The sequence below is a fragment of the Ovis canadensis genome, chromosome X, assembly GCF_042477335.2.
Source record: "Ovis canadensis isolate MfBH-ARS-UI-01 breed Bighorn chromosome X, ARS-UI_OviCan_v2, whole genome shotgun sequence".
Classification (NCBI taxonomy): Eukaryota; Metazoa; Chordata; class Mammalia; order Artiodactyla; family Bovidae; genus Ovis; species Ovis canadensis.
The window spans coordinates 57,966,330-57,993,929 of record NC_091727.1 but is presented as its reverse complement, the minus strand read 5'-3'; the positions used below and the strand labels follow the sequence as shown (position 1 = coordinate 57,993,929).

General features: G+C 49.1%; 2 protein-coding genes across 16 annotated transcripts; one reads left to right on the top strand and one right to left on the bottom strand.

The window, feature by feature from the left end:
* Positions 1 to 868: 868 nt before the first annotated feature.
* SLC38A5 (solute carrier family 38 member 5) lies at positions 869 to 10,085 on the bottom strand. 2 transcript variants are annotated; one of them, XM_070290177.1, is made up of 16 exons: positions 9,984 to 10,085; positions 8,502 to 8,555; positions 8,345 to 8,414; positions 7,870 to 7,985; positions 7,704 to 7,777; positions 6,987 to 7,079; positions 6,782 to 6,860; positions 4,897 to 4,979; positions 4,543 to 4,601; positions 4,304 to 4,441; positions 4,012 to 4,091; positions 3,257 to 3,357; positions 2,892 to 3,007; positions 1,947 to 2,091; positions 1,750 to 1,853; positions 869 to 1,276 (listed from the first exon to the last, which is right to left on the bottom strand). In XM_070290177.1, the coding sequence occupies exons 2-16, from the start codon at positions 8,552 to 8,554 to the stop codon at positions 1,175 to 1,177; spliced, it is 1,413 nt and encodes a 470-aa protein (XP_070146278.1). In that variant the 5' UTR covers position 8,555; positions 9,984 to 10,085; the 3' UTR covers positions 869 to 1,174. The 2 variants fall into 2 exon arrangements, with proteins under 2 accessions (XP_070146278.1, XP_070146279.1); XM_070290178.1 differs by having other exon boundaries at positions 7,870 to 7,988; positions 9,984 to 10,084.
* A 6,035-nt stretch (positions 10,086 to 16,120) lies between these two features.
* On the top strand, positions 16,121 to 27,374 carry FTSJ1 (FtsJ RNA 2'-O-methyltransferase 1). Of its 14 annotated transcripts, none has more exons than XM_070290170.1 (13): positions 16,121 to 16,701; positions 18,493 to 18,648; positions 18,912 to 18,981; positions 19,081 to 19,171; positions 19,519 to 19,597; positions 20,988 to 21,040; positions 21,126 to 21,179; positions 21,266 to 21,368; positions 21,473 to 21,556; positions 22,235 to 22,338; positions 22,428 to 22,625; positions 24,050 to 24,091; positions 25,719 to 27,374. In XM_070290170.1, exons 4-12 carry the CDS (start codon positions 19,124 to 19,126, stop codon positions 24,080 to 24,082), a joined length of 756 nt encoding a protein of 251 aa, XP_070146271.1. In that variant the 5' UTR covers positions 16,121 to 16,701; positions 18,493 to 18,648; positions 18,912 to 18,981; positions 19,081 to 19,123; the 3' UTR covers positions 24,083 to 24,091; positions 25,719 to 27,374. The 14 variants fall into 14 exon arrangements, with proteins under 14 accessions (XP_070146271.1, XP_070146270.1, XP_070146267.1 ...); XM_070290169.1 differs by having other exon boundaries at positions 16,125 to 16,701; positions 18,479 to 18,648; XM_070290166.1 differs by having other exon boundaries at positions 16,429 to 16,701; positions 18,479 to 18,637; positions 22,241 to 22,338.
* The last annotated feature ends 226 nt before the right edge of the window (positions 27,375 to 27,600 follow it).

Genomic DNA, 27,600 nt, shown 5'->3' with positions numbered 1-27,600 from the left:
TGGTTCCTCCTTGGACCTGCCATGCTTGCTCTACCTCAGGGCCTCTGCACTGGCTGCTTCCTCTACCTGAAACTTGACTTGCTCCTTCTGGTCGATCAAGGACCCAGCTCCTTTTCCTTTCCTCGATGAGGTCTCCCTGATTGCCCGCACCCCACCACCAACTTCAGCATTACACTCATTTTCCTCATAGTGCTCCTCTTTATCTGTTTCTCTCTCTTCAGCTAGATCAGAGATTAGCAATTTTTTTCCTGAAAAGGGCCAAATAATAAATAGCTTAGGCTTTGTGAGCTCTATAGTCTCCCTTGCAACTCCTCATCTCTGCTGTTGTAACACTAAAGAGCCATCATCAGTGTGTAAGTGAGCAAGCGTGACTGTTTTGTTTGTTTGTTTGCTTTGGTGGCCTGTACAGGGAGTGTGACAGTTTCATGAAGCTTTATTTGCAGACACTGAGGTCTGAATTTCATGTTAATTTTCAACTGTCACAAATTCTTCTTTTGATTTTTTTCCAATCACTTAGAAATGTGTAAACCATTCTTAGCTTGGGGGATAAACAAAAAGGCAGTGGGCTGAATTTGGCTGGCAGGTCATATTTCGCCCTTTCTTGTGCAACTTCAGGGATTATTGTCTGCTTGATCTGCTGCTACATCCCCAGCACCTAGGACAGCACCTGGTTGCCAGTAGGCTCTGGGAGATGTTTCCTGAGTGAGCCAGTGAAGGGATCTATGCGAGTTTTTTAGCTAGCTACTGAAGGGCAGAGAAGTGGGTGAACAGATAAGAGCCACTGCAGTCCTGCTGTCCGTTTACCCGTGTGAACCTGGGAAGGCACCCCTAAGAAGTCCCAGAAAGAAATGAAATACTGATGCTAGAGTTGCAATTTAGCGTCTTTATTCTTCCCCTTTAGCTCAACGGTGATCCTGACAAACAGCTTCTACAAGGAGGAGGCAGAAAAGACTGGACTGGGCAGGGATTCCCCAAGGACCGAGCCTCCTCCTCCTCCTCCTATAGGGGTGGGGTTGGGGTTAGAGTCATGATCTGAGCTTGGCATCCCCTGAGGAAGAAGGGAGTGAACCACTCTTCAGCCTGTGGCCATGTTGATGGGAACCGGGAGAGCAGTCCATCTCCCTCCATGTGCACAGGTGGATGCACACTGGGGCCCAGGTGAAGCAGGGCTTGGTCAGTGTCCAGATACATGGCTCTGGCCTGTGGCCCAGTTGGCAAACATGAAACCTAGGCTGATCGCCATGAAGAGGACCCCCAAGACACCAAAACACAGAGCCTGTGGGTGAGAGGGAAAAAAGATGGGGCTGGGTGTGTACCTACACCCAAGCTCCTCCATCCCCTCCAGGGAGTGTCGCATTCATTCCTGATCCTCCTTTTCTGCTCTCTCTCCTTTAAAACCAACCCCTTCCTGTGACTCCTCCCTCCATCTTCCTAGAATTCTTCAGGGAGTACTCTCCCCCATCTTCCTTGAAAATGTTCCAAACTTCTCCTGATAGTGCTCCTTCCATCTGTCTGAAGAATGCTTCCTCCATGCCAGCCCCTTTTTAAAGTGCTTGCTATCTTCTCAAACCCTTCTTGTGCTCTATCTGCTCAGCTTCTTCCTATGACAATCTTCTTCATCCTTCTAGACCGTCTGCCCTCTCTCTTCCAAGCCCCCTCTTGAAAATGTTCCTTCAACCTTTAGCCATCCTTGAATGCTCCCTCCTCAGAATGCTCCCTCTTTCCCCAGCCCTCCCCTGGAATGCTCACCTGGATCTTGGGCCAGGAGTAGAGGGGCTCCACCTCAGAGGGCACAATGCGGAGGTAGAAAATGCTGGGAAGGATGAAAATGAGGCTGGGGGCTGAGGTAGACCCTGAAGAACAAGCAGGAAGGAAAGAAGCAATGTAAGATTGGGGTACAAGGCCCATATTAGGTGGGGTCTGGAACTAGGGCTGGGGATACAGACCGATAACCCCAAAAATATCCCGGATGGTTGGCACACAGATGACGAGAACATTGACCAAGACAAGCAGGATCAGTGCTATGGCCACATGGCGTGGCCAGCTGAAGGCCTTGCTTGGAAAAAGTAGCTGCTGCAGAGCCCGGCGGATCTGTGACCAGAGTACAGTAGGATGAGGGTCAGGGCTCAAGCACTGCCTCCCCTTCTATGTATTTATCTGTCTCTAACACCACCCATAGTCTGAGACCCCTGATTTCTCCTCCATCTGACTCTACCTCCACTCTGTCTGACCATCCATCTGTGCCTCCACTTTCTAAATGAGCATCCTGCGTCCCTTCTGCTTGACAGTCCATGACCCTTCTGGGTGATCATCCACCTATGCTTCCACTCACTGTCTGAAATCTTGTCCTCTTCTACCCAACTATGTCTGCCTCTTCCTTCCTGACCACCCACATGTCCTTCCACCGTGAGGTCCCTGCCCCTCTCTCCTCATCTGATGACTTCCATCTCCCTCCTCTGTCTGCTCAGCCAACCTCTCCATCAGGGAGCCTTGCCCCTCCTACACCTCACTACTTCTGTCTCCATCTTTTATCTGTCCATCCCTATTTCTTCATCTTGAATGTCCATCTACCTATGCTTCTCCCCTCTGTCTACTCCTGCTTCCCTCTTCTGTCTAGTCAGACATCTGTGCCTCCTCCCTCGAAATGACCAGCCCTGTTCTTCTGATTCTTTATATTCTGCCATTGATGTCCCCCTTGTGTCTGACCATCTATTTTAGCCCTCTCTGTCCATCTGACAACTCTATCTTCCCTGTCTGTGCATCCCAGCCTCCTCTATCCATCCATCCATCCACTCCTACCTCTACCCTCCATCCAAACATTCCTGCCTACACCCTCTACCCATCCATCCACGCCCCTCCACTGTGTAGGCCCACCCTCGCCCCCAACATACAGGGAACAGCACGACTGGCACCGTGAGAGTCACAGCGAGCAGCACCGCTAGACGCACACAGAGGATGAGCAGGTCATGCTGGCTGTACATGTGCAGCATCTCCGCCTCCACGCTGCCTGGGACATGGGACACAGGAGATGGGATGTGACTGGAGCACCAGGACCAGTGTCCCAGAAACATATATGTGTGCACACACATACACACGCACATACAGACAGTGGCAAAATCTCCATGCAGGGTGTGTATAGTCCCTTTGGAAACCGAGGGGTCTGAAAGCATGCAGGGAAAGTGCTGAGGCTCCTGCCTAGTAATCACCCAGTCCCCACCCTAGCTCTCTACCCAACCCTGGCCCCAGCCCCACTCACTGTAGAAGGTGAGGTATCCAAAGGTTGCCGTGAGCCCATACATGCAGAACATGGCCCCAATGGACACGTTGGCCACAGCCTGCATTCTGCGCTTGGAGGGTCTGAGGTATAGAGGTCATAGAACTGTCATGTCCAGACCCATGGACTTGGTCCAGGCCCCTCAGAACCAGCCCCCATCCTCTAGAGTCTTCCCAGAGCTGATGTTCAGCTGGTACACACTGGGATGCCCATCTCTGCCTCCCCTGTATTAGCCACGCCTCCCTTCTCTATCCATCCCTCTCACCCCATATAACCAACTCTGCCTATTTCTTTGCCCATCTCTGTCTCTCTTTTTCATTTGACTGTCACAGTCTCTCCCTCCATTCTGATTATCCACACTGTCTCCCTGATTGATCATTCATACATTCCTCCCATCATCATATCATCCCTGCCCTTTCTTTGCACATCCATATCCCTCTCCATCTGACCTTCCCCATCTCCCCATCCCATCCACATATGCCACCCCTTCATCTGATCTCAGCCTCTCCATTTGTCCATTCACACTTGTATTGGACGTTAACAGGGTAGAATACTTAAGCCCCAATTAGTAAACAGTCACTGTGTTGCATCCCCCAAGGCCTCCTGGCCACCTCAAACCCCTCCCTTGGCACAATCTGGCCACAATCGAGCTGTACAGTACCAAGACTATGATAGACATTATGACTATCACCCCACCCGCTGCCCTATCACCCATGCCCACTTGCCTGCCCACTCACCGGCAGAGTTCTGTGTAGATGGGCAGCACTTCAGGGTGGCAGACAAAGGCAAAAGCCATAATGGGCACTGTGTAGAACATCTGAGGGAATGGTCCAAGTACAAGAGATTAGAGTATAAGGGTTCCATCTTCTCCTCCCAGCCCCCCACCAGCCCCACCAGTGCCTTCCACATCAGACACATGGAAGCCCCTGATGTCCAATACCTGGCTCCACTCTAAGCAGAGTGCAGTGTGGGACAAAACCAGAGGACCTGCGTACAGTGCAAGGCATAGACATATGCCAGCACACCAACCTGTGAGTCAGCTGTGAACATCTGGGCCTCACAGCTTGTGTTGAGCCCCTGGATGGGAAGGCTTGGGGAGCTCTTGCTCTCCACTGCTGTTTCATTGTGGCCTACAGTGCAGCCAAGCTGGAACTTCTTATAGATGACCTGGAGGAGGGAGGGTGGGGAAGTGAGGTCATGGGGAAGGCTATGTCCCAATGACCCAAACCCTTTCTGTACTTTTGCATGTCCTTCTCCCTCAGACTCACCGAAATGAGGAAAAACAGCATACAGGTCAGAGAGAGACCACTGGTATATCCCAGGTAGCCTGCAAGGGGCAATATACAGAGTCTCAGAAATCAAGGGAACCCCCCCAAGCAAATATCAACCCCCTAGTCTGACCTTCAATTCAAGGCCCCCTCACCCCAATTTTGCCACACTTTGCACAAACTTCCACCTGGACCAGCCCCCCAACACTTGAAAAACTCCTATTCATCTGTTAAAACCCACACAAAACAAGCTCTCCCCTGGTATTCCACAGCCCTTGAAAACTGAGATTCTTTGAATCTCGCTCCCCTTCTTTAATTCCATCATGCAAATGACCAAGGCAGGAAGCCTCTTACCCAAGTGTCTCATGAGGGCCAGTGGCAGGATGATTAAAACACTGACAATGATGATTAGGAGGTTTCCCTTCAAGAACCAGTCCCTAAGGAGACAGGCAAACATAGTGACTAACTGTCTACCAAAGAAAACTGTCAAGCAGACACTCATAGAAGACAGCCAGACAGGTTTCTGCACACAGTCAGGAGAGATGAGCTGACCCCTCCAGGTAGTTACAGGGACAAATGGCACAACAGGAATGACAGAAACAGCCAGACAGATTATCAGACTATCAGCCACACACTATCAGAGGGATATAGCTGGGAACACACACATAGCTGGACAAACTATGTCATCAGACCTCAAGTGGATATACAGTCAAATGGGCAAACAACAGCCCACAACAGCCAGATTCACAGTGTCCAACACAAGGTACCAGACACAGAGTGAGTCGTGACCCTGATATGTCTAACAGGTAGAACAGCAGTCTGATGATCTCTCGATGATCAGCAGACGCAACAAAAAGTCAGAAACATATATGTGTGATTGTTTGAACAACTCAAGTTGTGTTGAGCACTTGAAAGTAGTTGAGCTGATTTGGCCAGAGTCAAAGATAGAAATTGAAACAGAATTAGCCAGCTGGCCGTGCTGTTGGAACCAAGCTCAAAGAAAGAGAGGGATCTGTACAGATATTGGAGGGAGGTGTCCAGGCAGGATAGTCTGTTAATACAGAATTGGCTGAACAATTATTCATTTCTTCAAAGAATTTTATTAAATAGTGCTTAATATGTTCCAGGCATTCACATATTCTCTTCCTACTAGACACACAGTTACAAGTAAGCAAAGCACCACTGGTCATATATGCAGTGGGAGCTAATTATAATAATGAGACACATCTAGTCACATAGACTGTTAGCTACCTGAATGGCTTCAGGATCAAACCAAAGATCTAAGAGGGCACCCGGAATGAGCTGTCACATACAAACAACTGAAAAGATTCAGCCAACAGACGGATGCAGAATTAAACACACAATTGGCTGGATGTATACTCGGAAAAGGCAAACATACATGGTTGGAACCATAATACAGAAAACATATATAGTCACAGTTGAGGCTCACACACAAACAGCCAGAAAGAATTTGCCAGAACAATGGTAACCAAGTTAAACACAAAGAGTTAAACACAAATCATTTATACGTTGGAGTAGGAAACAGCAAGCCACTCCAGTATTCTTGCCTGGAAAATTCCACAAACAGAAGAGCCCTAATAAGCTACAGTGCACGAGGTCACAAAGAGTCCAACATGGCTGAGTGACTGAGCAGGCACACACACGTATACATAGCTGGTGCCACGGTACACTGCACAAACACGTGCACATACTCTGCTGGAGTCAGGGACCATACACTTACACCTAGACAGATTCAGCCAGGCCAACGGACCCAGAATCAAACAGAATCCACCGGACAGAGAAAGTCAGAGTAAGCAAATGTCCAACACACATGGTTGGAGTCACAGTATATAGGACACAGCTATAGTCAGCTAGCATACAGATGGCCAGAGAATCTGCCAGTACAAGAGTCACAGAATCAAACCCATGGACAGGATTTAGGTCTACTGGATAGGTGTAGCCACAGGGTCAACATGAAAGTACACTGGACACATGGAGTCGGCCAGAACAGTCACAAAAATCAACATGTGGTGTTACTGGACTCCACTAGCCAGAGCAACAGTCACACTGCTAGCATCACAGTACACAGGAATCACAGTCTGCCCAAACCGGCCTGCCCAACAGCCTCAAAAATAGAAGACCTGGGAGTCAGCTGGACATAGAGTTGAAGCTAGCAGCCGGACCCCACAGGCAGAATCAGTGGCCTGTGGGTTAGAGCCAAGGGGTGTTGCACACTCACCCCTCAGGGTCCATGTCCAGGAAAGTGGCGATAACCAGGGGAAGTTCGGATTTGATGATGAACAGGTAACTGGACATGGCTGGTGCAGGTGGGGGCAGGTATAAGCAGAAGCATTCCCCTCATCTCCCTCCCACCCCAGCCTGGGGAAGCCCACCTCAGCCCACCCTCTCCCCCCAAGCTGACCCCCACCTATCAGAGTCCTCACCCCCAACATTGTGCAGACAGATGACCGCCGCCACCACTACTTTCCCCGCAGGCCCCAGTGCCCTCTGTCCCAGCTGTTCATAGGCTCGGATGCCTGGAGGGGAGGGGACCAGAAAGGGACAGTTTGTGGGTCGAGGAGGCCAGGCCAGAGGTGGGAGAGCCTCCCAGGGCCAGAGCCTGGGAGCTAGGGAGCTGGGGCTTGGGCTGATTGGGTCTCATTGCTCGGAGCTGAAGGTGAGGGTTAGGCAGTTAGGATTGGGCTTGGGACTGGAATCTGTCAGGTAGGATCTGTGGCCAGGGAAAAGGTTGGGGGCCAGAGGTGGGTAGTGAGGGGTCTTGGGGGTCCTGCCATGGCTTCACTTCACTGAAGCCATGGTAGGAATGAAGTCTGAGATCTGGGGCTGTGGTAGCTTGGGAGCTGGCGGGGGGTAGTCTTGGGTTGTGGGGCTGGCTTCCTTGCTAAGAAAGCCGGAGACTGAGGGTGGAGTGGAGTGGTCTGGGAGTAGGGAGAGTCTGAGCAACAGGCTCTGATGGTCAGACCGAGGGCTGAGGATTGGGGCCTGAGAATCTGGGAGCCCAGATAAGGTATGAGACCCAGGGTACAGTCTGGGGTCTGGAGCCCAGAGAGTTGAGTGTGGTGTCTGGGGTTCTGGATCCAAGTTCTGAGGGGCCGGTCTTGGGTCTGGAGGCCAAGGTCTAGGTGAGCTCTGGGTCTCACCTACAACACCAGCACAGGTCAGCAGGAGATGGATGGAGTACGAAGACAGAAGAGCGATGCACAGCAACAAAGCCCTATGGCAGATGACACTGCTCGGACTTGGCCTCCAGGCCTCCCGGCTGGCCCCACAACACCCAGCCCCCACCCCGGACTGCCTAGAACTCACAAGAAGAGGAGGATCCCCGTGTGGGCCATGGCATAGGCCAGCCCCAGGATGCCGCTGCCCATGATGGCGTTGCTGAGGTTGAACACTGACATTCCAAACGATGTCTTCCCCTCGAACTGCTGGTAAGGGGCAAGGCCCAGGGAACATGGGGAGGGGACCAGGTAAGGAGACTAGGGACGGAGACCAGTGCTGGGGCCTTGGGAAAGGCTAGGGAAGAAGTGATGGGGGCAGGGAGAAACCCAGGAAGGGCCATCAGAAGAAGGAAAAGAATTTGAAGATAGGAAGAAGCTGGGAAAGGGAGAGCGGGGAAGGGAGATTCTAGAGGGGAGCAGCTGGAAGTAGAGAGGAACAGGGGAGGGTGGGGCAGAGACCAGAGGCAAAACAGCAGAAGGGAAGAGCTGGGGAAGAGAGAGCAGTAGGGGAGGGGCTGAGCTGGGCAAGATACAACTGGGATGGGTCCTGTGGGGTCACTCACATCCATGAACTGGGCCGGTTTCCTCCCAGGAGAAGGACTATGGCTGGGCAGGAAGCCCTCATGCTCCTGCCTGCAGGTAGAATAGGCAGAGAAATTAAGGAGGTGATGAGAAGGTAATTCGGACCTCTGACCTTGACCGCTTGGGCCCCTGACTCACTCCACAGCACTTCCAGGGAGGGCTCCGTTCATCTTTGGATCCTGCAGTTCCATCCTGTGGGCAGAGAAATGAGGTGAGGTGGTCAGTTATGGAGCAGGGCGGCTTACAAAGTGGGACGACCTAGATGAAGGGGACTGGGGCTCTGATGGCGATGGACAGATACAGAAACAGAAACACAGATGAGGCGAGGGGAACAGGGACAGAGGGATGAGAGAGATAGGAAGGAAAGTGGAGAGGATTGGAGACAAGAGGGAGAGGCCGAGGGAGAAAGAGATGGGAGAGAGACAGAAGGGAATCAGAGAGGGAGAGACGCCAACAGTTTACTCATTGAGACACGGAGAAAAAAGAAGGCAACCAGAGATAAAGGGGTAGGGACAGAGACAGAATGAGAGCTACCGACCCCTCAGCAGACGAGATAGCCATCTGGAGTGGGGACAGCCTCTCCTCTCAGACCCCAGACTCACTCTCTCTTGCTCTCGATTTCTCTCCTTCCCCGGTCCCCTGAGCACCTCCCCCTTCCCTCCACCCTCACCGTGTGGTTAGTCCTCTCACTCCTTACAGGGACACGTGTCGACCCAACTGCCCCACCCCTCCTAACGCCCCCTACCCCCCTCCTCCCCGCCTGGGCCGCCAGCCTGAGCAAGAGCTGATGCAACCTGTTGAAGGGGCTGGGGATGGGGTGGGGGGCAGGCTCGGCGACCCCAGCCCCGCCGGGGACAGGACACGGCAAACTGCTCTCTGCCACAACTCTGAATATCCTCGCTAGAGGCCAAAGGCAATTCTCCAAACTGAACTCCCTTCCAGGGATAGAAGTGACCCGGGGACTCCCAATTAATTCCCCTCCTAGGGACTAGAGAGGTATTCTCCAGGACCTTTGTCAAGTCTTATACACCCCTATTTTAGTAGAAGTCACTTTAGAGACACTTCCAGCCTTGAGATTGTTTCTGGACTTGGGGCATCTCAGGAACCTCACCTGAGCCCTAATTTCCCCTTGTGAGAAGAGGTCCCTCAGACAGTCATCAAAAACCCACTCCCAGTGCCTGATGTGTTTCCTGGGGTGGGGTGTCCCTGCAATCCCCATGCAAGCTTGGAGTCCCCCTTTTCTGGACAGAGTGTCTCTAAAGAAACCCCCATCCCTGAACTCACTTCCTGGGAATGCCGTATCTCAGAAAACCCCATTCAAGGTCCCCATCATCACTAAAACTGCCTCCAGGAAACCCCCTACCCAAGCCCTGAATCCCCTCCGTGGGTCAGGGAAGGTTCTCAAGGAGCCCCATGGTCAAGTGTGAGCACCTTTTCAAGACTCCCACCCACTCCTGGATTCATTTCCTGGGATCTGGGTACCAAAAGGACTCCCCCTCCCATTTAATTCCTCACTAGGACTAAAAAAATCTCCAGGGAACCCCTGAGCCCCATCTCGGGACCCCTGTTCGTGCCTTGGCATCTCAGGAGCCCCCTCGATGGCCAGCACCCCCTCCTCACCTCCCTGCTCCTCTCAGCTCTTGAAGCGGCAACTCAGAACTGGGGCTCTGGGACCCCGCCACTGGGCGGCAGGGCTCCCACTCAGCCAGACCCTGCCTTCCCCTGCCCTCTGACCAATCAACACCTCAGGTTTTGTCGGTGGCTAATCAGCACTGCCGGTGCTCCATCTGCCCCGCGGTTTTTTTTTTTTTTTTTTCCCCTGTAGAGTTTTAACTTTAATTCAGTTTCCCTCTTCTTTTTCTGGGTGGCAGAAAGAGAGGGGTTGCCTCCCTTCATCTGAACCCACGTTGAAGTAAACAGAGGTTTCCCGGGCAGGCGGTGGAGGTGGACTGAAAGATCAAGGGAACAGACCCACATCTAGAGAGAGGAAAAGACAGACAGACGGAACTGACTCAGGTCAGACACATGGCAGAATGGAATGGGTGGCAGGAGGAGAGACAGAGATAGGAAGAGAAATGACCTCAAATAGAGACGAGCAGGCAGAAGAAACAGCACAAGGACAGAAAACAAGAAGGGATAGAAAGACACGGGGAGTGTGAGGGAGTGACAGGCAGCGGGGCAGTAAGGGGAGAAAGACTCAGAAACGGTGGGCAGGGAGAGGCGCATGCAAGCTCCTGGACAAATGCAGATGTACAGGTGGACACAGCCAGACACATCCACAAACAGAGATTAGGAACAGACACGCTGGCCCAAAGGGACAGAGCAAGTGGCTGAGGCTGAGAGACACATAGGGGGGCAGGTGGCAACAGGCAGAGAAAGTCAGATTCAGGCAGAAGAGCAGACAGATGTGAGGACAGCAGTGGGACAGGTGCAGGGAGAGACACAGCCAGGCCACCACAGGCTGACCTCAGACAGACAGCCCAATGGAGGAAGGACCCTAGATCTTGGGGGGTCCCCAGAGGGAGGCACGGAGGGAATTTGTAGCTGGGTGGAGAGTGTGGATACAGGCTGTCTGTAAATTAGGCACGCCCTTAATTCCTGGACCCCAGCCTAGGCGTTGGGTGGAGCCTGTCCACGCCCTAACTGAGGAGTCCCACTGTCTGTCTGTCTCTCTTAAATAGGGGTCTGTGTGTTGACTCCATTCGGGCATGTGACAGGCATGTCTGTTTCAGGCGAAGCATGTGTCTCCTGCAGGAAGTCAGGCGGGTATACATGGGGCCCCACTTGACTGGGATGCTTGAGGCCCAGGTGGACAAGAAGCCTCTGTCCTTGCCCCTCCACCCACCTGCCCGCCCCCCACAGGGAGCACAGAATTCCCGGAAAGGCCAGGGGCTGGCTAGGGCTTCAAAGCTAGCCTGGAGGCTTCCACCCCACTGGCAGCGGGAGGAGGGTGAGGGATGGGGCGTTTCCTTCCCCTTAGCAAGAGAGGGACTCTCGAACACTCAGGGATCACAGCCCCATCCAGGGGCTTAGAGATGGAGGCAGACTCACCAGCACCCACAGAGGTACACAAACTCCCATGTAGACTCACAGCCACATACAGAGAACACAGGCTGACTGATTCAAACACACACAGACTGCACATGGAGAGCCAAGGGGATGGGGCAGCTGCGCAGAGGGGCTTAGTCTTATAAGCATCGTCATCCACAGCCTCAGTGCTGCACACGGAGATAACAGACGGATGCTGGAATAGGCTCACACTGCTTTACTGCTACTGCAGACTCACAGATATCATCGTCACCCACAGACTCAGAGCCACTTGAAAGAGACCCAGTGGGCAAATCACACACAGACTCAGCCACACACAGAGCCAGAGCACACAGACAAATAAAATTCCACGTAACCAACAACATTATACATAGTCCCAGCATCTCCCACACACGATTGCAGGTTCAGACGACCCTGGAGGCCAACATTCAGGTTCAGCCTCTATAGTGATACCTCTGTGCATGGGAACTTGTGTATGAACTGTGACCACATACAGCTCTGGTCACAGAGAGAGGCACCCACAGCCAGACACGATTGTAGAGACAGAGAAGCCACAGTCACAGATACATGCACAACTGCACTCAGGAAAACAGGTGCACACAGCTGTGTATACACAACTATTCACACAAATTAAGTCAGGGAAGATGTGCACAGAGAACACACATATAGGCGCACAAACAGGAGAAACAGGGATGCAGAAAATACACTTACTATCATTACAAAGAGGAAATCCAGAAAATACACCTAAAACTGTTTGAAGAAGAAACAAAGGAGTATTTGCTTGCACCAAAGGAAATACCCTTAGGACACACACTCCGGTATTCTTGTCTGGAGAACCCTCAAGGACAGAGGAGCCTGACGAGCTACAGCCCATGGGGTTGCAAAGAGTTGGACACGACTGATTGACTAAGCACACATAGGGCATACACACCTACAGCCACTCACGAGTAGAGACACAAACATGGTGATAGAGAAGAAAGACACACAGACATCAGAGACAGACACACAGAGAAGAGACAGACTTCTCACCCATGAGCATTACAAAGGAGACATAGAAGCACTCAGAGAACACACACACAGCCCCACAGAGATGAACTGCACAAGCAGACGGGACCAACACACAGTTGCCAAAAAGGAAACACAAGTTGGATAGGCAACCGTGGACACAAGACACAACCAGGCAAGTAACATACTAAGACACATGTGGAGCTTACATACATGTGTTTGTGGCTGGGACCATGTATAGGCGGCTGAGATACCCTCAGGGTATTCACACACCTGCATGCGTGCATGCGCTCACACACACTACTCCCCTGTCTATTCGGGCCTACTGTCTCTAGTCTCTCTCCTCTTCTCCCCAAGAGCCATTACACACCTGTGCCCCAGGCCAGCCAGGGAAAGAGACACCTGTCAGCCGAGACCTTGGCCCAAATGACTAGGAGGAGGGGGATGGGGACTGGCTAGGCCAGTGTCTAGATTTCAAGAAAAGTCTGAAGTATCCCGTCCAAAGAACTGGTGAAACTTGAACAAAAAACAGATGCCCTCACCCATTACCACCCAGCAACAGCTTCCTACTCTGATCATTGTCCTCCCCTTCCAGGGCCACCCTGGCCTTTAAACATTGCCCCGCACAGGGCCACCTGGGTACATGGCAGGAGGTAGGTCGATAAATGCGTCTTATCAAGTGTCATATTATCATCATTATTATTTTCATTTCTGCCTAGTGAACTCTTCTAGGGGAGGAGCAAGCCTTCATCTGGCTCTACACCCCATCGCTCAGTTAAGTTTCAGGGCACTGCAAATAGCAGGTGTTCCACATATGCTGGTAGGAGGAAAAACAAAGGGAAAGTGAAATCTGGCTGCGGAGGCAGGCTGCTTTAGAAGGAACAGATGTCTTTAAGCTTGACTGAGGCCTTGAGGCTATGCCAGGGATAAGAACGCGGTATTCGTTCATCAAAGTAGGGCCCTTTCTAGGGGTCATTTAAGGCTTTTGTTGGTTCAATAAAGCAGACCCTCATGTGACATTTGGGATTCCTATCGAATCTATTAAAAGTTGGTTTAAGTTCTTGTCAGTTCTTCTAAGCAGACCCCTGCTTTTCATTAAATCACTGCACAGCAGCCTTCAGGGGAGGGAACCATGGAGCAAAGCAGTTAATAGCTTGAGTTCTCCCAGCTCTGCCAACTTAGGAGCTGAGTGGCCAGGAGTAAGTCTCAAAATCTCACTGTCAAGCTTCCCACGGGGCTGCTGCTGCTGCTAAGTCGCTTCAGTCGTGTCCGACTCTGTGCAACCCCAAGGACGGCAGCCCACCAGGCTCCCCCGTCCCTGGGATTCTCCAAGCAAGAACACTGGAGTGGGTTGCCATTTCCTTTTCCAATGCATGAAAGTGAAAAGTGAAAGCGAAGCCGCTCAGTCGTGTCCTACTCTAGGCGACCCCATGGACTGCAGCCCACCAGGCTCCTCCCATGGGATCTTCCAGGCAAGAGTACTGGAGTGGGGTGCCATTGCCTCCTCACAGGGCTAACTACTGCCTAACTCAGGGCCATGGGGAAGACTGAAGGAATTAGTACAGATAAAGCGCTAAGAACAATGCTTGACATACAGTAATTGCTCAATAACATCTCTGTGAAAGGAATTAATAAACTCTTCTCCACCAGTGAAAGTAGTCCCCCACCGAGCTGGATTTAGGATTCTAATCTCTCCTTTCAGGCAGGCTCCTCATGGACAACTTTTCTGTCCCTCAAAGCAGCCCCTGGATGGCAAGGCTTCTTGAGTCAGTGTCTGGTCCCCTGCGCCTGGACACCCCCCTCCTGGCCCCGCGTTTCCCTCACGTGGTAAGATGCCCTCCGGCACAGGGCCGGCCTGGCAGCTCCCCTCTCTGACCTTATCTGGAGGCTGAGGGGAGGACAACTTTACACTCAGTGGGGTGCTGGGTGGGAGTTGCAGGCGGACACCTCACTTCGGGAAGAGCCTGGAGAGTTCAGAGCTTGGCTCCTGTCCCCCAATCCCCCCAGCCCTGCTGGAGGAAGCAAGTTTCTTTGCAAAAAGTTAAACATCCTCTTTGTTAGAGGCAAGAAAACAGGACGTGGGAAGCGTCCCACAGGGTAAACCTGGGCCCCCAATGCCTGGCACCTCCTCCTCTCTGTGGAGCAGCGCCTGGTGGCTTGAACTCTTGCTTTCTCACACATGCTAACCTCTGAAGGGGGGCCATGTTCCCACTGCCCCCCACAATGCCCTTGAACTCCAGTGACAAACTCTGGCTTCCTCCCTGGCTCTCCAGGATCTGTGTCTGGCTGTCTACACCTCCTCCCAGGGCCCCACATAAACGCAGAGCACACCACTAGGGAAAGAGTGAAGGAACAAAGCAATAAAAGGGTGAATTCAGCAAACATCTATTGAATACCCACTGTGTGCTGAGCCCTATTCTAGGCGCCAGGGAGGCAACAGTAAACAAAACAAAAGAAACCCCTGCCTAGCAATGCTCACATTTCTAAGGAATGATGAATTGGTTGTTCAGTTCTTTGGATACTCTCCAAGCTCATTCCCACCTCAGGGTCTTTGCACTTGGCGTTCCCTCTGCCTGGAATGCTCTTCCTCCAAATATTCGTAGCAAGTGCTCACCTTCCAGCTCAGCTCAAATGTCACCTCCTCTGAAAGCCTTAGATGACCACACTAAAATAGCAATTCAACCCCTGTTACTCTCCATTCCTTTCATCCTTTATTATTCTTCATAGCTTTTATCACCACCTGACATAACATTATTTATTTATATTTAGTGCAGTTACTTTAGTAAGTAGATATATATAGCAGTTATATATATATATCAGCATATAAATTTATATAAGATGATATATATTGTACATATACTATACAAAATGCAAAAATATATTCTATATTTCCATATAATGGCATACATATATTTATTGTATTGTTTACTAATATATTATTTATATACCAATAAAAATTAGACATCACTATATATTTCTATGTCACCATATACATAGTAAATGGCATGTGTTTACATATCTAATATGCATATATACATATCCTCCTTTTCCTCACCTGTAAACGGGGGAAACAGCTATTATTAAACATGAAATTATATAAACTTACAACTAAATTAAATTCTGAAAGGTGATACTCAAAATTCATCACTTATTATTTTACTACATTTCATTATTTCTATGCTCCTGAGAGAGCATTTATCCTTATTTTATTTGTACAATGGAGACAATAGACATGGTGCACTACTGCATCTCTTCCAGACTCCGTGTTCCGTGACTACACCTTGGTAGGCTGAAATCTGACAAGATAATAGTATGTAAACCATGGAAACTGGCAAATGTTAGAAATCAGGGCTTCCTTTCCCTCTCCACCTAAATAAATGCTTGTTAACCATTTACCAGCACATCACTGAAAGCACTCAGAAAAGTGCCTGGCACACAGTAAATGCTATAATGTTTCCATTACTATATTTGCTTGTGCACTGAGTCCAGATGCAGTCTTTTTTTTCTAGGTCCGAGTTAAAAGTGTTTGAAGAACACAGAATTACAATTAGTGCGCTGAACTGCACCTATTTAATCTTCCCAGTAACTCTAGGTGGAGTCTGTACTATTTATTATCCCCTTTCTACAGATAGAGAAACTGAAGTTCTGAGAAGGTAACAATCAGAATGAGCTATCAATTAGAGGAAGTGAGATTTGAAATCGCAGACCAGTAGCTTTCGCGCGCCCGCGCACTTAAGTAACGCACTCCCCTTCCTCTCAAGTTCACCACCCCAAAGGTAACTGCACTTCACGGTACGCGAAAAATAAGTAAGTGCCGGCGCGCTCGTAGTATCTTGGGAAATGTAGTTCACAGGCTCAAGACATACAGTTGTCCAAGAAGGGAGGAGCGGAGAAAAAGGCGATTTTTCGCCTTGTAACAAAAGAGCACGCTCAGTTCTCATGCCTCGCGACATTTCGGCCTCGCCGTGCGAGACTTCGGCGGCTTTACTAGAGCCCGTTGCATGTTGGGAACGGCAATTCGCCAGACCTGCTACGTCAGCTTGAGTTGCCGGAACTCACGTGGTAAGTTCAGGTCCGGTCCCGGCTTCGCGCGAGCCACCGCATTCCACGATGACAGGCGTGGCACACTCTGGTGGCCGTTAGGCATGCGCGACAGACTTTCGGAGCAACTAAGAACCCAAACTGAAAACCTACGACTTCTCACCGGTTTGCGCTCTCGCCGAGGCTTGTGCTGCTCACGAACCGGCCTCCTTCGTTCCTTTTCTCCCCACTCCGAAAGTTGGAGGTAGGCCCTGGGGCGCGGAGGACTTGGGTCTCGACTGAGACAGTTAAGGCATGCCTGCACTGTCCCGCCAGTGAGGGAAGGAGGGAAGTTTGCAACTGTGTAGTTTGGGCAGCTGGCATTGGGTAGGCTCCAGACCCAACGTTTGTTTGGAGAATAGGACCGCTCCTGCGGGATGGGCTAGGGGTGGGGGACGGGGGCGCAGGGGTCCAGATACCGGCGGAGCCGCCTTGAAGGGGGTCTTGTGGTCCCAGTGGAGACTTGGGCTTTGAGGTAATGAGGAGGGACCGGTGGTGTAGCCAGAGGGCTGTTAATGGGTAGGTGTAGAGGTTTGGTGGGCTGCGTGGGTATAGTAGAGGTCTGGTGGAAGTGTTATTGGGGAATCAGTGGGGGCTAATAGGTGTGCTTTAGTCGATGTGTTCATGGGGGCCAGTGGGGATGTGTTCTTTAGTTAATGAGGGGATGGAGAATGGGCAACTGGAAAATAATGGGAGGCAAGTAGCAGTGTGATCCCTGGGGGACGGATGGAGTTATGACATTCAAGGGGTTAATAAAGAGTGATGGAGCATAGTGATTCAAAGAATAATGGCGAGGCTGTGGAGGGAATAATAGAGGTGAGAGTCATGATCAAGGAACTAATGGAGTAGTGATCAAAGAAGAGAGAATGGGAAGATAAAGCGGTATTGTGATCAAAGGATTTTAGTTTGTGATGATGGCATGATCATTGAAGTAATGAGAACAGAGTGAGCAAAGAGAGGGTAATAGTAAGCTGTTGGGTGTGATCATAAATTGATTTTTGGGTGGGGAGACAGGTGGGCAGTGAGGGGAGAATGGAGAACTGATGTATGATTATCAGGGATTAAGGTGAATGTGGTAAGAAGAGTTAACAGGGTCTAGTGATCTGTGAAGGATCAATTGGAGGGCCGAGCTAATGTGGGCTGATAAATCATAGTAACTGAGAGTTTAATGGGGAACTAATAGACCATGATCCTCCAGGTATTAATGGGGGATGATAAAAGAATTATCAGGCTTCCCAAGTGACTCAGTAGTAAAGAATCTGCCTGCAATGCAGGAGATGTGGGTTTGATCCCTGGGTCAGGAAGATCCCCTGGAGAAGGGATTGGTTACCCACTCCAGTATTCTTGCCTGGAAAATCCCATGCACAGAGGAGCCTGGCGGGCGACGGTCCATGGGGTTACAAAAGAGTCGGACACGACTTAGCGACTAAACAACAAAAGGAATAATTGGGGGCCTAATCATTTCAGGGGAGAGAGATTAAGGAGGTGGGGAATGCAGTGAGGTAGTGTGAGGGTAATGGAGTGAAAGCAGGGGATTAATGGGGCCTAGTAGGGCTTTATGACTAGGGGTAGCGAGGAGAGCTGGGGGTGGTGGTGAGATGTTATTGGGGATAAGGTGGGCAGAGAAGGGTTGATAGTGAGACTTGCAGAGTTTAATATGTGGAGTATAAGTGACAGCAGTGGGAGGTGGACAGGGTCAGTAACATCATCTGTGTGACAAGTGTTGGGTTTGTGGGACTTTGGGGGGTCTGTTGGCTTAATAATGGAATCTATAGGGTGAGCAGTGAAGCCTGAGGCCTCAGTAATGGGATCCTTCAGGCTCGGTGAGCTCAGTGGGTTAGTGACTGGGCTCCAACCTCCCCACCTGTTGAGAGAGCTGTCACATAGATCAGATGAGCCTGGTTTAGTTCATGTGGTTCTCACAGCCCTGCAGAGATAGGTAATGGCCCACTCACACACTTACTGATATAGGGCAGCATCAGCTTACTATTGGCAGGTCCCTGGGCAAACAGCGTGGAAGATGGGACGGACGTCAAAGGACAAGCGAGATGTCTACTACCGCCTAGCCAAGGAGAATGGCTGGCGTGCCCGCAGTGCCTTCAAGCTGCTACAACTTGATGAGGAATTTCAACTCTTCCAAGGTCCCCATTTGGTGGGCAATTCACTGGGGGATGGGGCGGGTGAAGGGAATAGACAAGTGGGCTAGGTCTACAGAGCTCTGTGTGGTAGGTGGGCTGACTTGGAGGGTCCATGGGGCAGTCAGGAAGATGGCAGGTACTCAAAAGGAGCTGGGCATCTGGGCAACAGGTAGATATGGGTGCTTGGGTGCTTCCTGGGGGAAAGGGGTAAGCTTTGCAGGGTCCCAGTTGGAAAGGTGGGTGCAGCTGACCAGTGCACCTTCCTGTGTGTGCTCAGGTGTGACGCGGGCAGTTGACCTGTGTGCGGCCCCAGGCAGCTGGAGCCAGGTGCTGAGTCAGAAGATTGGGTGAGTGTGGAGTCCCAGATGGGAGGCCGGGAGGGCAGACTAGGTTGGAGGGTGGACCAGGAGTAAAAACTGAGCTGACATGGACTATGTTGTCCACAGGGGCCAAGGGTCTGGCCACGTGGTGGCTGTGGACCTTCAGGCTATGGCTCCACTACCAGGTGTGTTACAGATCCAGGGGGATATCACCCAGGTGAGAGCATGGCTGGGGGTGTTGCTGTGTATCCTGGACAAAGCCCCCCCCCCACCAGTCTGGGGTTTGCAGCAAGTGCAAGAAAGAAAAAGACAAAGAGACCAAGAAAGACAGACAGAGGTAGAGTAACTGAGAGAAACCAAGAGAGGATAACAGCAGAGGAACAGAGCCAGTGAGTTGTCATCACAGGGAGACAGCAAAAAATATTCCCAGCGATGGAGCCCAGTCTCAGGCAAAGCCTGAGAATTTGGCTGACCTGATGCTGTGGGCCAGGGCTGACGACAGGTGGGCTTAGAGGGCTTTGGTGGGGGTGCTGTGGGGCCACTCATCATCCCTCTCTTCCATAGCTGTCCACTGCCAAAGAGATCATCCAGCATTTTGAAGGCTGCCCCGCGGACCTAGTGGTGTGTGACGGGGCTCCTGATGGTAAACAGCAGGGACTGGGCGGCCAGGCGGGGGGTCCTTTGCATGTTCCTCTCTGTATGTCCCACTTCTGTCGGCTTCTTTTATTGCCTCTCCCCTGCACTGTCAGCTGTTCCCACATCTGGCAACTTCTCCCTACCTGTTTCCTGTTCTCTGCCTTCTACTATTTTGGTTTTGTCCAACCTTTTGTCATCTCTCTGCAACTGTTCTGTTACTGTTCACTTCTTTTTTTTTTTCAAGTCAGCCATCTATCCATCCATTCAGCACATTTACTGAGCATCTGTTGTGTGTCAGGCACTGTTATACATGTTGGGAGGATAACATGAATAAAATTCTACTATTCTCTGACCTCAGAGAGCTGGTGTTCTAGTGGGAGCAGACAGAAAAGAAACAAATGATTGAACTGTATAGCATGTCAAAAAGTGATAGGCACCATGGGGAAATAATGAAAATGAGAGGGAGGGAGGGAATACCTGGAGGAATTTTAAGTAAAGTGGAGAAGGCCTCACTGCCTTTAGCATAGAGACCTAAAGCAGGCAAGGGAGTGGGCTAGGGCACATCTGGATAAAGAGGAATCCAGGTAAAGTGATTGGCACATACAAACGACTTGAGGTAGGAGAGTGAAGAGCGAGATCACTGTGGCTGGCTCAGAGTAAGCAAGTGTGAGAGTGGTAGGAGGTAAGGTCAGTGAGGTGGTGGGAATCAGATCCTCAGGTGGATCTTTCTGGGCCACAGTGGTGACTTTGGCTCCCTTACTAAGACAAGAGCATGGAGAAAGCCATGGGATGGTTGTGAGCAGAGGAAGGCCGTGCCCGATGTGTGTCTTGACAGTATCCCTCTGGCTGCTGTGAGCAGTGTGAGGGCTGAGACCTGGGGAGGGGAGGCCGCTGTAGTCATCCAGGTGAGTGGCGATGGTGGTGGAGACGAGTAGAGGAGATCTTTTGAAAGAGTTGAGAAAGTTTGCTAATGGCTTAAATGTGGGTGTGAGAAGAGAGTGGAAGGGGTGTGTGTGTATCAAAAGTAACTACCTTGAAAGTTTTGGCTTGAACAACTGGAAGGATCAGGTGAGATGGGGAAAATGACGGGAGGAACAAGTTCCGGCAAGAAGGTCAAGAGTTTGTTTTTGGATGTGTTGCATCTGATGTTCGTTCTGATCTGAATCTGGACTGGAGATAGAAGAAATAATACTCGTGCCTAAGATTGTTTTGAGATTGAAAATTAGTGTCTTAGGGTTAGGAGCTCAGAATATGCATCCAGTTGGCAGATGTAGTCATTTGCATGCAGAACCTTAGCAGTAAGAGAGCTTGGTAAATGTTTTTAGCGCTCTTAACCTCTCTGGGACAGGAAGATAGTTAGACTGTATGGCCCCCTAATGCTGTTCCTCTTGCCACAGTAACCGGCCTCCACGATGTTGATGAGTATATGCAGGCCCAGCTCCTCCTAGCTGTGAGTAACCCTGGCTGTCCCTACCTCAGTTTGGCCCCCTCCTGGCTGGCTCTACCTCAGCCTTAGCCATCTGTCCTGCCCATAGGCTCTGAACATTGCTACACACGTCTTGAAGCCAGGGGGCTGCTTTGTGGCTAAGGTAAGTCTCAGGGAACCTGGTATGGGGTAGAGAGGAGTCTCCAAAGGTCATCTTCATGCCTCCATCTCTGCCTCCCCACCCTGCAGATCTTCCGAGGCCGGGATGTGACACTGATCTATAGCCAGCTGCGTGTCTTCTTCTCCAGCGTGCTCTGTGCCAAGCCCAGAAGCAGCCGGAACTCCAGCATTGGTCAGTGGGGTGGAGGGGCTGGGCAGGGGCTTCGAATCTCAGGGACCCATCTCCCACATGCAGTGGAGGCAGCAGCTGCCCCTCACTCCACCTTCTCCCCATAGAGGCCTTTGCTGTCTGTAAGGGTTACGACCCCCCTGAGGGCTTCCTGCCGGACCTGACCAAACCCCTGCTGGACCACTCTTATGGTGAGAGCCCTGGGCCCCATCCCTGGGGAGAGTCTGTGTGCCAGTGAAATTTTATGTCCCAGGAGGGCCTTTAGCCCTATGCGCGGCTGAAACCCTGCCCCTTAAGGGAATGCTGTCCCAAAAGGATCCTCAGCCCCACCCTCTGGAAATTCCACCCCTGTAGGGATATTTTGATCTAGGAGGATCTTTGGCTTAGTTCCCTAGTGATGACTCTTAGACCTGGTGAAAGTTCTGAGTCCTACCCCAAGGGACACTCCACCTGCCTAAGGAGTTTCTAGCCTAGGAAGACTCAGTCACACCCCCAAGTAGAAACCCCACCTCTGTGTGGGAATTTTGTCCTGTGAGGGCCTTCAGCCTGGCCCCTAGAGGGAAAAAGGACAGGGCTGCTCTTGTGTCAAGCATGCTTGAGTGAGACAAAGTCCAGGCAGCATATGGCAGGTAGCCATAAGTGCAGTGGGAGAAAAGCAGGTTGGGGACAGCTGTTTTAGAATGGGTGATCATGGAGGGCTTCCCTGAGGAGGTGATCTGAACCAAATGAAGGATTTCTGGTGCAGGAGTGTAAAGAGTAGCTGGTGGATATGTGAGGGAGGCCTCCGTACCCATCTTGGGTGCAGCCTGAGTCACAGCTGACCCCAGACACCCTGGCCCTGTCTTGTCTCATCTCTCCCTGCTTGTCAGATCCAGATTTCAACCAGTTGGATGGCCCCACCCGCATCATTGTGCCATTTGTGACCTGTGGGGACCTGAGCGCCTATGATTCAGACCGCAGTTACCCACTGGACGTAAGTGCCCTGCCAACAGTGGGTTGGATGGGGGGTGCTGTCCTCTGTTCCCAGGTCCTCACCATCCCTCCCAATGTGTGTCCCTGCAGCTAGAGGACGGCTCAGAATACAAGTACACACCACCCACGCAGCCCCCCATCTCACCACCCTACCAGGAGGCCTGCGCATTGAAGAAGAAGGGGCAGCTGGCCAAGGAGATCTGCCCCCAAGACTGCCCCATGAGCACAGTGGACATGTTGCCCCAGTCCCTGGCCACTCCACAGCGCTACACCCTGCAGATCTCTGAGGTCTGAAAACATGGACCCAGAGCCCTCAGTGCCCACAGTGACCCCCTCCTCGTGTGCTTCTTTCTGCCCCAAATCGTGTGGTATCTGGGACAAACTTCTGTTTCCTAACTCCCAATAGCTATAAAAATCAATGGGTATTTTAATTAGATCCCATTTGTTTATTTTTGCTTTTATTTCCAGAATTCTGGGAGGTGGATCATAGAGGATCCTGCTGTGATTTATTTCTGAGAGTGTTTTGCCTATATTCTCCTCTAGGAGTTTTATAGTTTCTGATCTTACATTTAGATCTTTAATCCATTTTGAGTTTATTTTTGTGTACGGTGTTAGAAAGTGATCTAGTTTCATTCTTTTACAAGTGGTTGACCAGTTTTCCCAGCACCACTTGTTAAAGAGATTGTCTTTACTCCATTGTATATTCTTGCCTCCTTTGTCAAAGATAAGGTGTCCATATGTGTGTGGATTTATCTCTGGGCACTCATTATTAGAGAAATGCAAATCAAAACCACAATGAGGTACCACTTCACCCCAGTCAGAATGGCTGCGATCCAAAAATCTGCAAGCAATAAATGCTGGAGAGGGTGTGGAGAAAAGGGAACCCTCCTACACTGTTGGTGGGAATGCAAACTAGTACAGCCACTATGGAGAACAGTGTGGAGATTCCTTAAAAAATTGCAAATAGAACTCCCTTATGACCCAGCAATCCCACTTCTGGGCATACACACCGAGGAAACCAGAATTGAAAGAGACACATGTACCCCAATGTTCATCGCAGCACTGTTTATAATAGCCAGGACATGGAAACAACCTAGATGTCCATCAGCAGATGAATGGATAAGAAAGCTGTGGTACATATACACAATGGAGTATTACTCAGCCGTTAAAAAGAATTCATTTGAATCAGTTCTGATGAGATGGATGAAACTGGAGCCAATTATACAGAGTGAAGTAAGCCAGAAAGAAAAACACCAATACAGTATACTAACACATATATATGGAATTTAGGAAGATGGCAATGACGACCCTGTATGCAAGTCAGGAAAAAAGACACAGATGGGTATAACGGACTTTTGGTCTCAGAGGGAGAGGGAGAGGGTGGGATGATTTGGGAGAATGGGAATTCTAACATGTATACTATCATGTAAGAATTGAATCGCCAGTCCATGTCTGACGTAGGGTGCAGCATGCTTGGGGCTGGTACATGGGGATGACCCAGAGAGATGTTGTGGGGAGGGAGGTGGGAGGGGGGGTCATGTTTGGGAACGCATGTAAGAATTAAAGATTTTAAAATTAAAAAAAAAAAAAACTTGGGGCTGGGTTAATATCCAAAAGATTAATTAAAAAAAAAAAATCAATGGGTAAAACCAAGTATAGTGAGCAGAAAAGCTTAACCAAATATCTGAGTCTTTCTTCTTTTTCTTGGGTAGGTGGAAGACAGTGGAGTGAATTGCTCGTCTTAACACATGAAGGTAAATTTGCCTTTTTAATCTAAGAATTTGAGTAAACAGCACCTTTAAGAAAAAACTGAGTAAAATTTTACTTTTTGAAATTTTTACATCAACTGGTAAGATTTCAGTCAGCAGACCTTTATTAAAACTCCTGCTGTTATGTGCCAGGAACTGCCTTAATGATTTTACACATTGAGGTACTCAGTAAACATTTATTGAACACATGCTGTGTGCTGGGCATTGCTCTAGATTTGATGATGGAGCAGGGAACAAAACAGGCAGATACCCTGGCCCTCAGAGCTTCTAGTTTAGGAAAGAGGTAATAATTCACAATCTAAATGCAGGAGTTTCCAACCACACATACACGTATTATTTATCTTGCTCTCTCTATGTCCACCCATATGTATATAATATGTAAAAGTAACTTGGGGTATGAAAAAATTTTAAGGTAAAGAGATAAGGGCTTCCCAGATGGTGCTAGAAGTAAAGAACCCACTTGCCGATACAGAAGACGTAAGAGACTCAGGTTTGATCCTGGGTCGGGAAGATCCCTTGGAGAAGATCATGGTAACCCACTCCAGTATTCTTGCCTGGAGAATCCCATGGACAGAGGAGCCTGGTGGGCTACAGTCCATAGGGTCATAACAAGTCAGACACAAATGAAGAGACTTAGCACATAGCACACAAGAGATCAAGAATTCTGGGGTCTGGCAGTTTGCAGTTTTTAAGATGGTTACCATGGAAGGTCTCACTAAGGTGATGTTTGAGCAGAGACCTGAAGGAGATGAGGGAGGGAATCCATGTATTAATCTAGGTAAGAACATTCTAGGGAGAGGAAATAGCAAATGCAAAGGCCCTGAGGAGGAATGGTGGGGGGGGCAGTGAGGAGCCAGTTTGCCTGGAACAGTCTGGGCTAAACCTGTCAGTGCCGGAGGGCTTCTCATCCTCAGGACACCACTTTAGAGGACATCCCCGTCTGACAGTGGCTTTTCAGTTTATTCAGACCAAGTTTACCATTAAAATAAGTAAAAAAGACACCTTAAAAAAATGAAATGGCAGATCACAGTGGGAAAAGATATTTATAATCTGTACATGTATAGTATCCATGATATTTAAAAAGCTGCTATAAATCAATAAGGAAAAGAAAATATGAGAATGCCCAGTAAGTACATGAAAAGCTGCTCTTCAGAGAAATGCAAGCCAAAACTAAAAAGATTAACAATACTAAGTATCTGAAAGGACTTGCAGCCTTGGAACCCTTGTATATACCAAGGGCAGCATATAATGGTGTAACTGCTAGATAATTGTTAGGAATTATCCGCTAAAGCTGCATGTGTGTTTAGTTCCACTAAGAAAGCAGTACTTGAATGTTTCTAACCAGCCTATTTGTAGTACCCCCAGACTAAATACAGCCCAAACACCCATTAGCTATAGGATGGATCGTTAAATCCTGGTTTATTCACAGTGGAGAACTACACATCAAAAAGAATGAACATTATATGTTTTGTGCATTTTCTGTGTGTTATGGTTCACAATGAAAGTAGAGGGAAAAAACTGCACAAAAATGTAGCTGAGAAAACAATGATTATAGTAGAAGACAGTAGGAAACATATTTTGGTTTAAAACTTCTTTTACTTTGATCTTTTAGTTAGCTGGCAATCTGATAAGGACTCGGAAGCTGTTTGCTGTCAGGAAAACCAGAACTTGAGTTGATGAACTTGTTTTCAAATACCTCGTCAACCCATCCTAAATGTACAGGCTCTGAGTAGGAACCTCCAGCAACCACCACAAACACAACAAGGAAAGAAACATCCTGGCGTGTCCATCTGCACTGTAGAGGGGATTCTTGAGTAGGGTCTTGCCTTTCTCTAAATCTTTCCAGCCTTGTCTCTTGAATATGTCCAGAACTCACCCTGAAAGCAGGGCTTCTTAACCCTGGGTAGAAGTCAGGGGTATTTGTGAACTTGATGGAGGGAAATAGTTCAGTTTTACTAACTGAAATTTTAGCTTTACTCCAGAATCTGAATGCTGGCAGCAAATCAGTATTGTAAAATTACCTTTACAGTAGTAAAAGCAGTGCCTGCAACTTTCCCACCAATACATATCAAAGTTACTTGTTTATGTTGTTACAGTTGTCATGGGCATCTTAAAATATTGGTCACCACTTTGGATAAGATCTTTTTAAATTTATTTTTTTAATTGAAGGATAATTTCTTTACAGAATTTTGTAGTTTTCTGTCACAAATCAACAAGAATCAGCCATAGGAACACCCACGTCCCCTCCTTCCCAACTTGCTTCTCATCCCACCCTTCTAGATTGTCACAGCGCCCCTGTTTGAGTCATGCAGCAATTTCCCATTGGCTATCTATTTTACATATGGTATTGTAAGTTTCCATACATCTCACCCTCTCCCTCCCCTTCTCCCCAGCCATGTTCTTAGGTCTGTCCTCTATGTATGTTTCTCCATTGCTGCCCTGAAAATTAATTCATCAGTACCATCATTCTAGATTCCATATATATGCATCAGTACACAATATTTACATTTTCTCTTTCTGACTTACTTCACTGTGTATAATCGTCTCTAGGTTCATCCACCTCATTAGAAGTGATTCAAATGTGTTCCTTTTTATGGCTGAGTAGTATTCCATTGTATATTTGTACCACAACTTCTTTATCCATTCGTCGGTCAGTGGACATGTAGGTTGCTTCCATGTTCTAGCTATTATAAATAGTGCTGCAATGAACATCGGGGGTACGTGTGTGTCTTTCAGTTTTTGTTTCCTCAGGGTACATGCTTACGAGTAGGATTGCTGGGTCGTATGGTGGTTTTATTCCTAGTTTTTTAAGGAATCTCCATACCATCTTCCAGAGTGGCTATCAGTTTATGTTCCCACCAGCAGTGCAAGAGGGTTCCCTTTTCTCCACATCCTCTCCAGCATTTATTGTTTGTAGACTTTTTGATGATGGCCATTCTGACTGGTGTGAGGTGGTATCTCATTATAGTTTTGATTTGCATTTCTCTAATAATGAGTAATGTTGAGGATCTTTTCATGTGTTTGTTAGCCATCTGTATGTCTTCTTTGGGGAAATGTCTGTTTAGGTCTTTTCCCCGCTTTTTGATTGGGCTGTTTGTTTTTCTGATTCTGAGTTGTATGAGCTGCTTGTATATTTTGGAAATTAATTCTTTGTCAGTTGTTTAATTTGCTATTATTTTCTCCCATTCTAAGTGTTGTCTTTTCACCTTGTTTGTAGTGAGTAAGGTCTTATAATTTGATGTACTAATTAAAGTTCATTTATTGTAGCGCCTCAATGTTGTTTCATTTTAATACGATACTTTTTCTTTTATTGGAACTGTAATTGACATATTGATATAATATGTGTAATTTGAAAGTACATAACATAATGACTTAATATACTTATATATTGCAAAATGACTCCCACAAGTTTAGTTAACATCTATCACATCACATAGTTAAGAGTTTTTTCCTTGTGATATGAGCTTTTAAGATTTGCTCTTGGACTTCCCTGG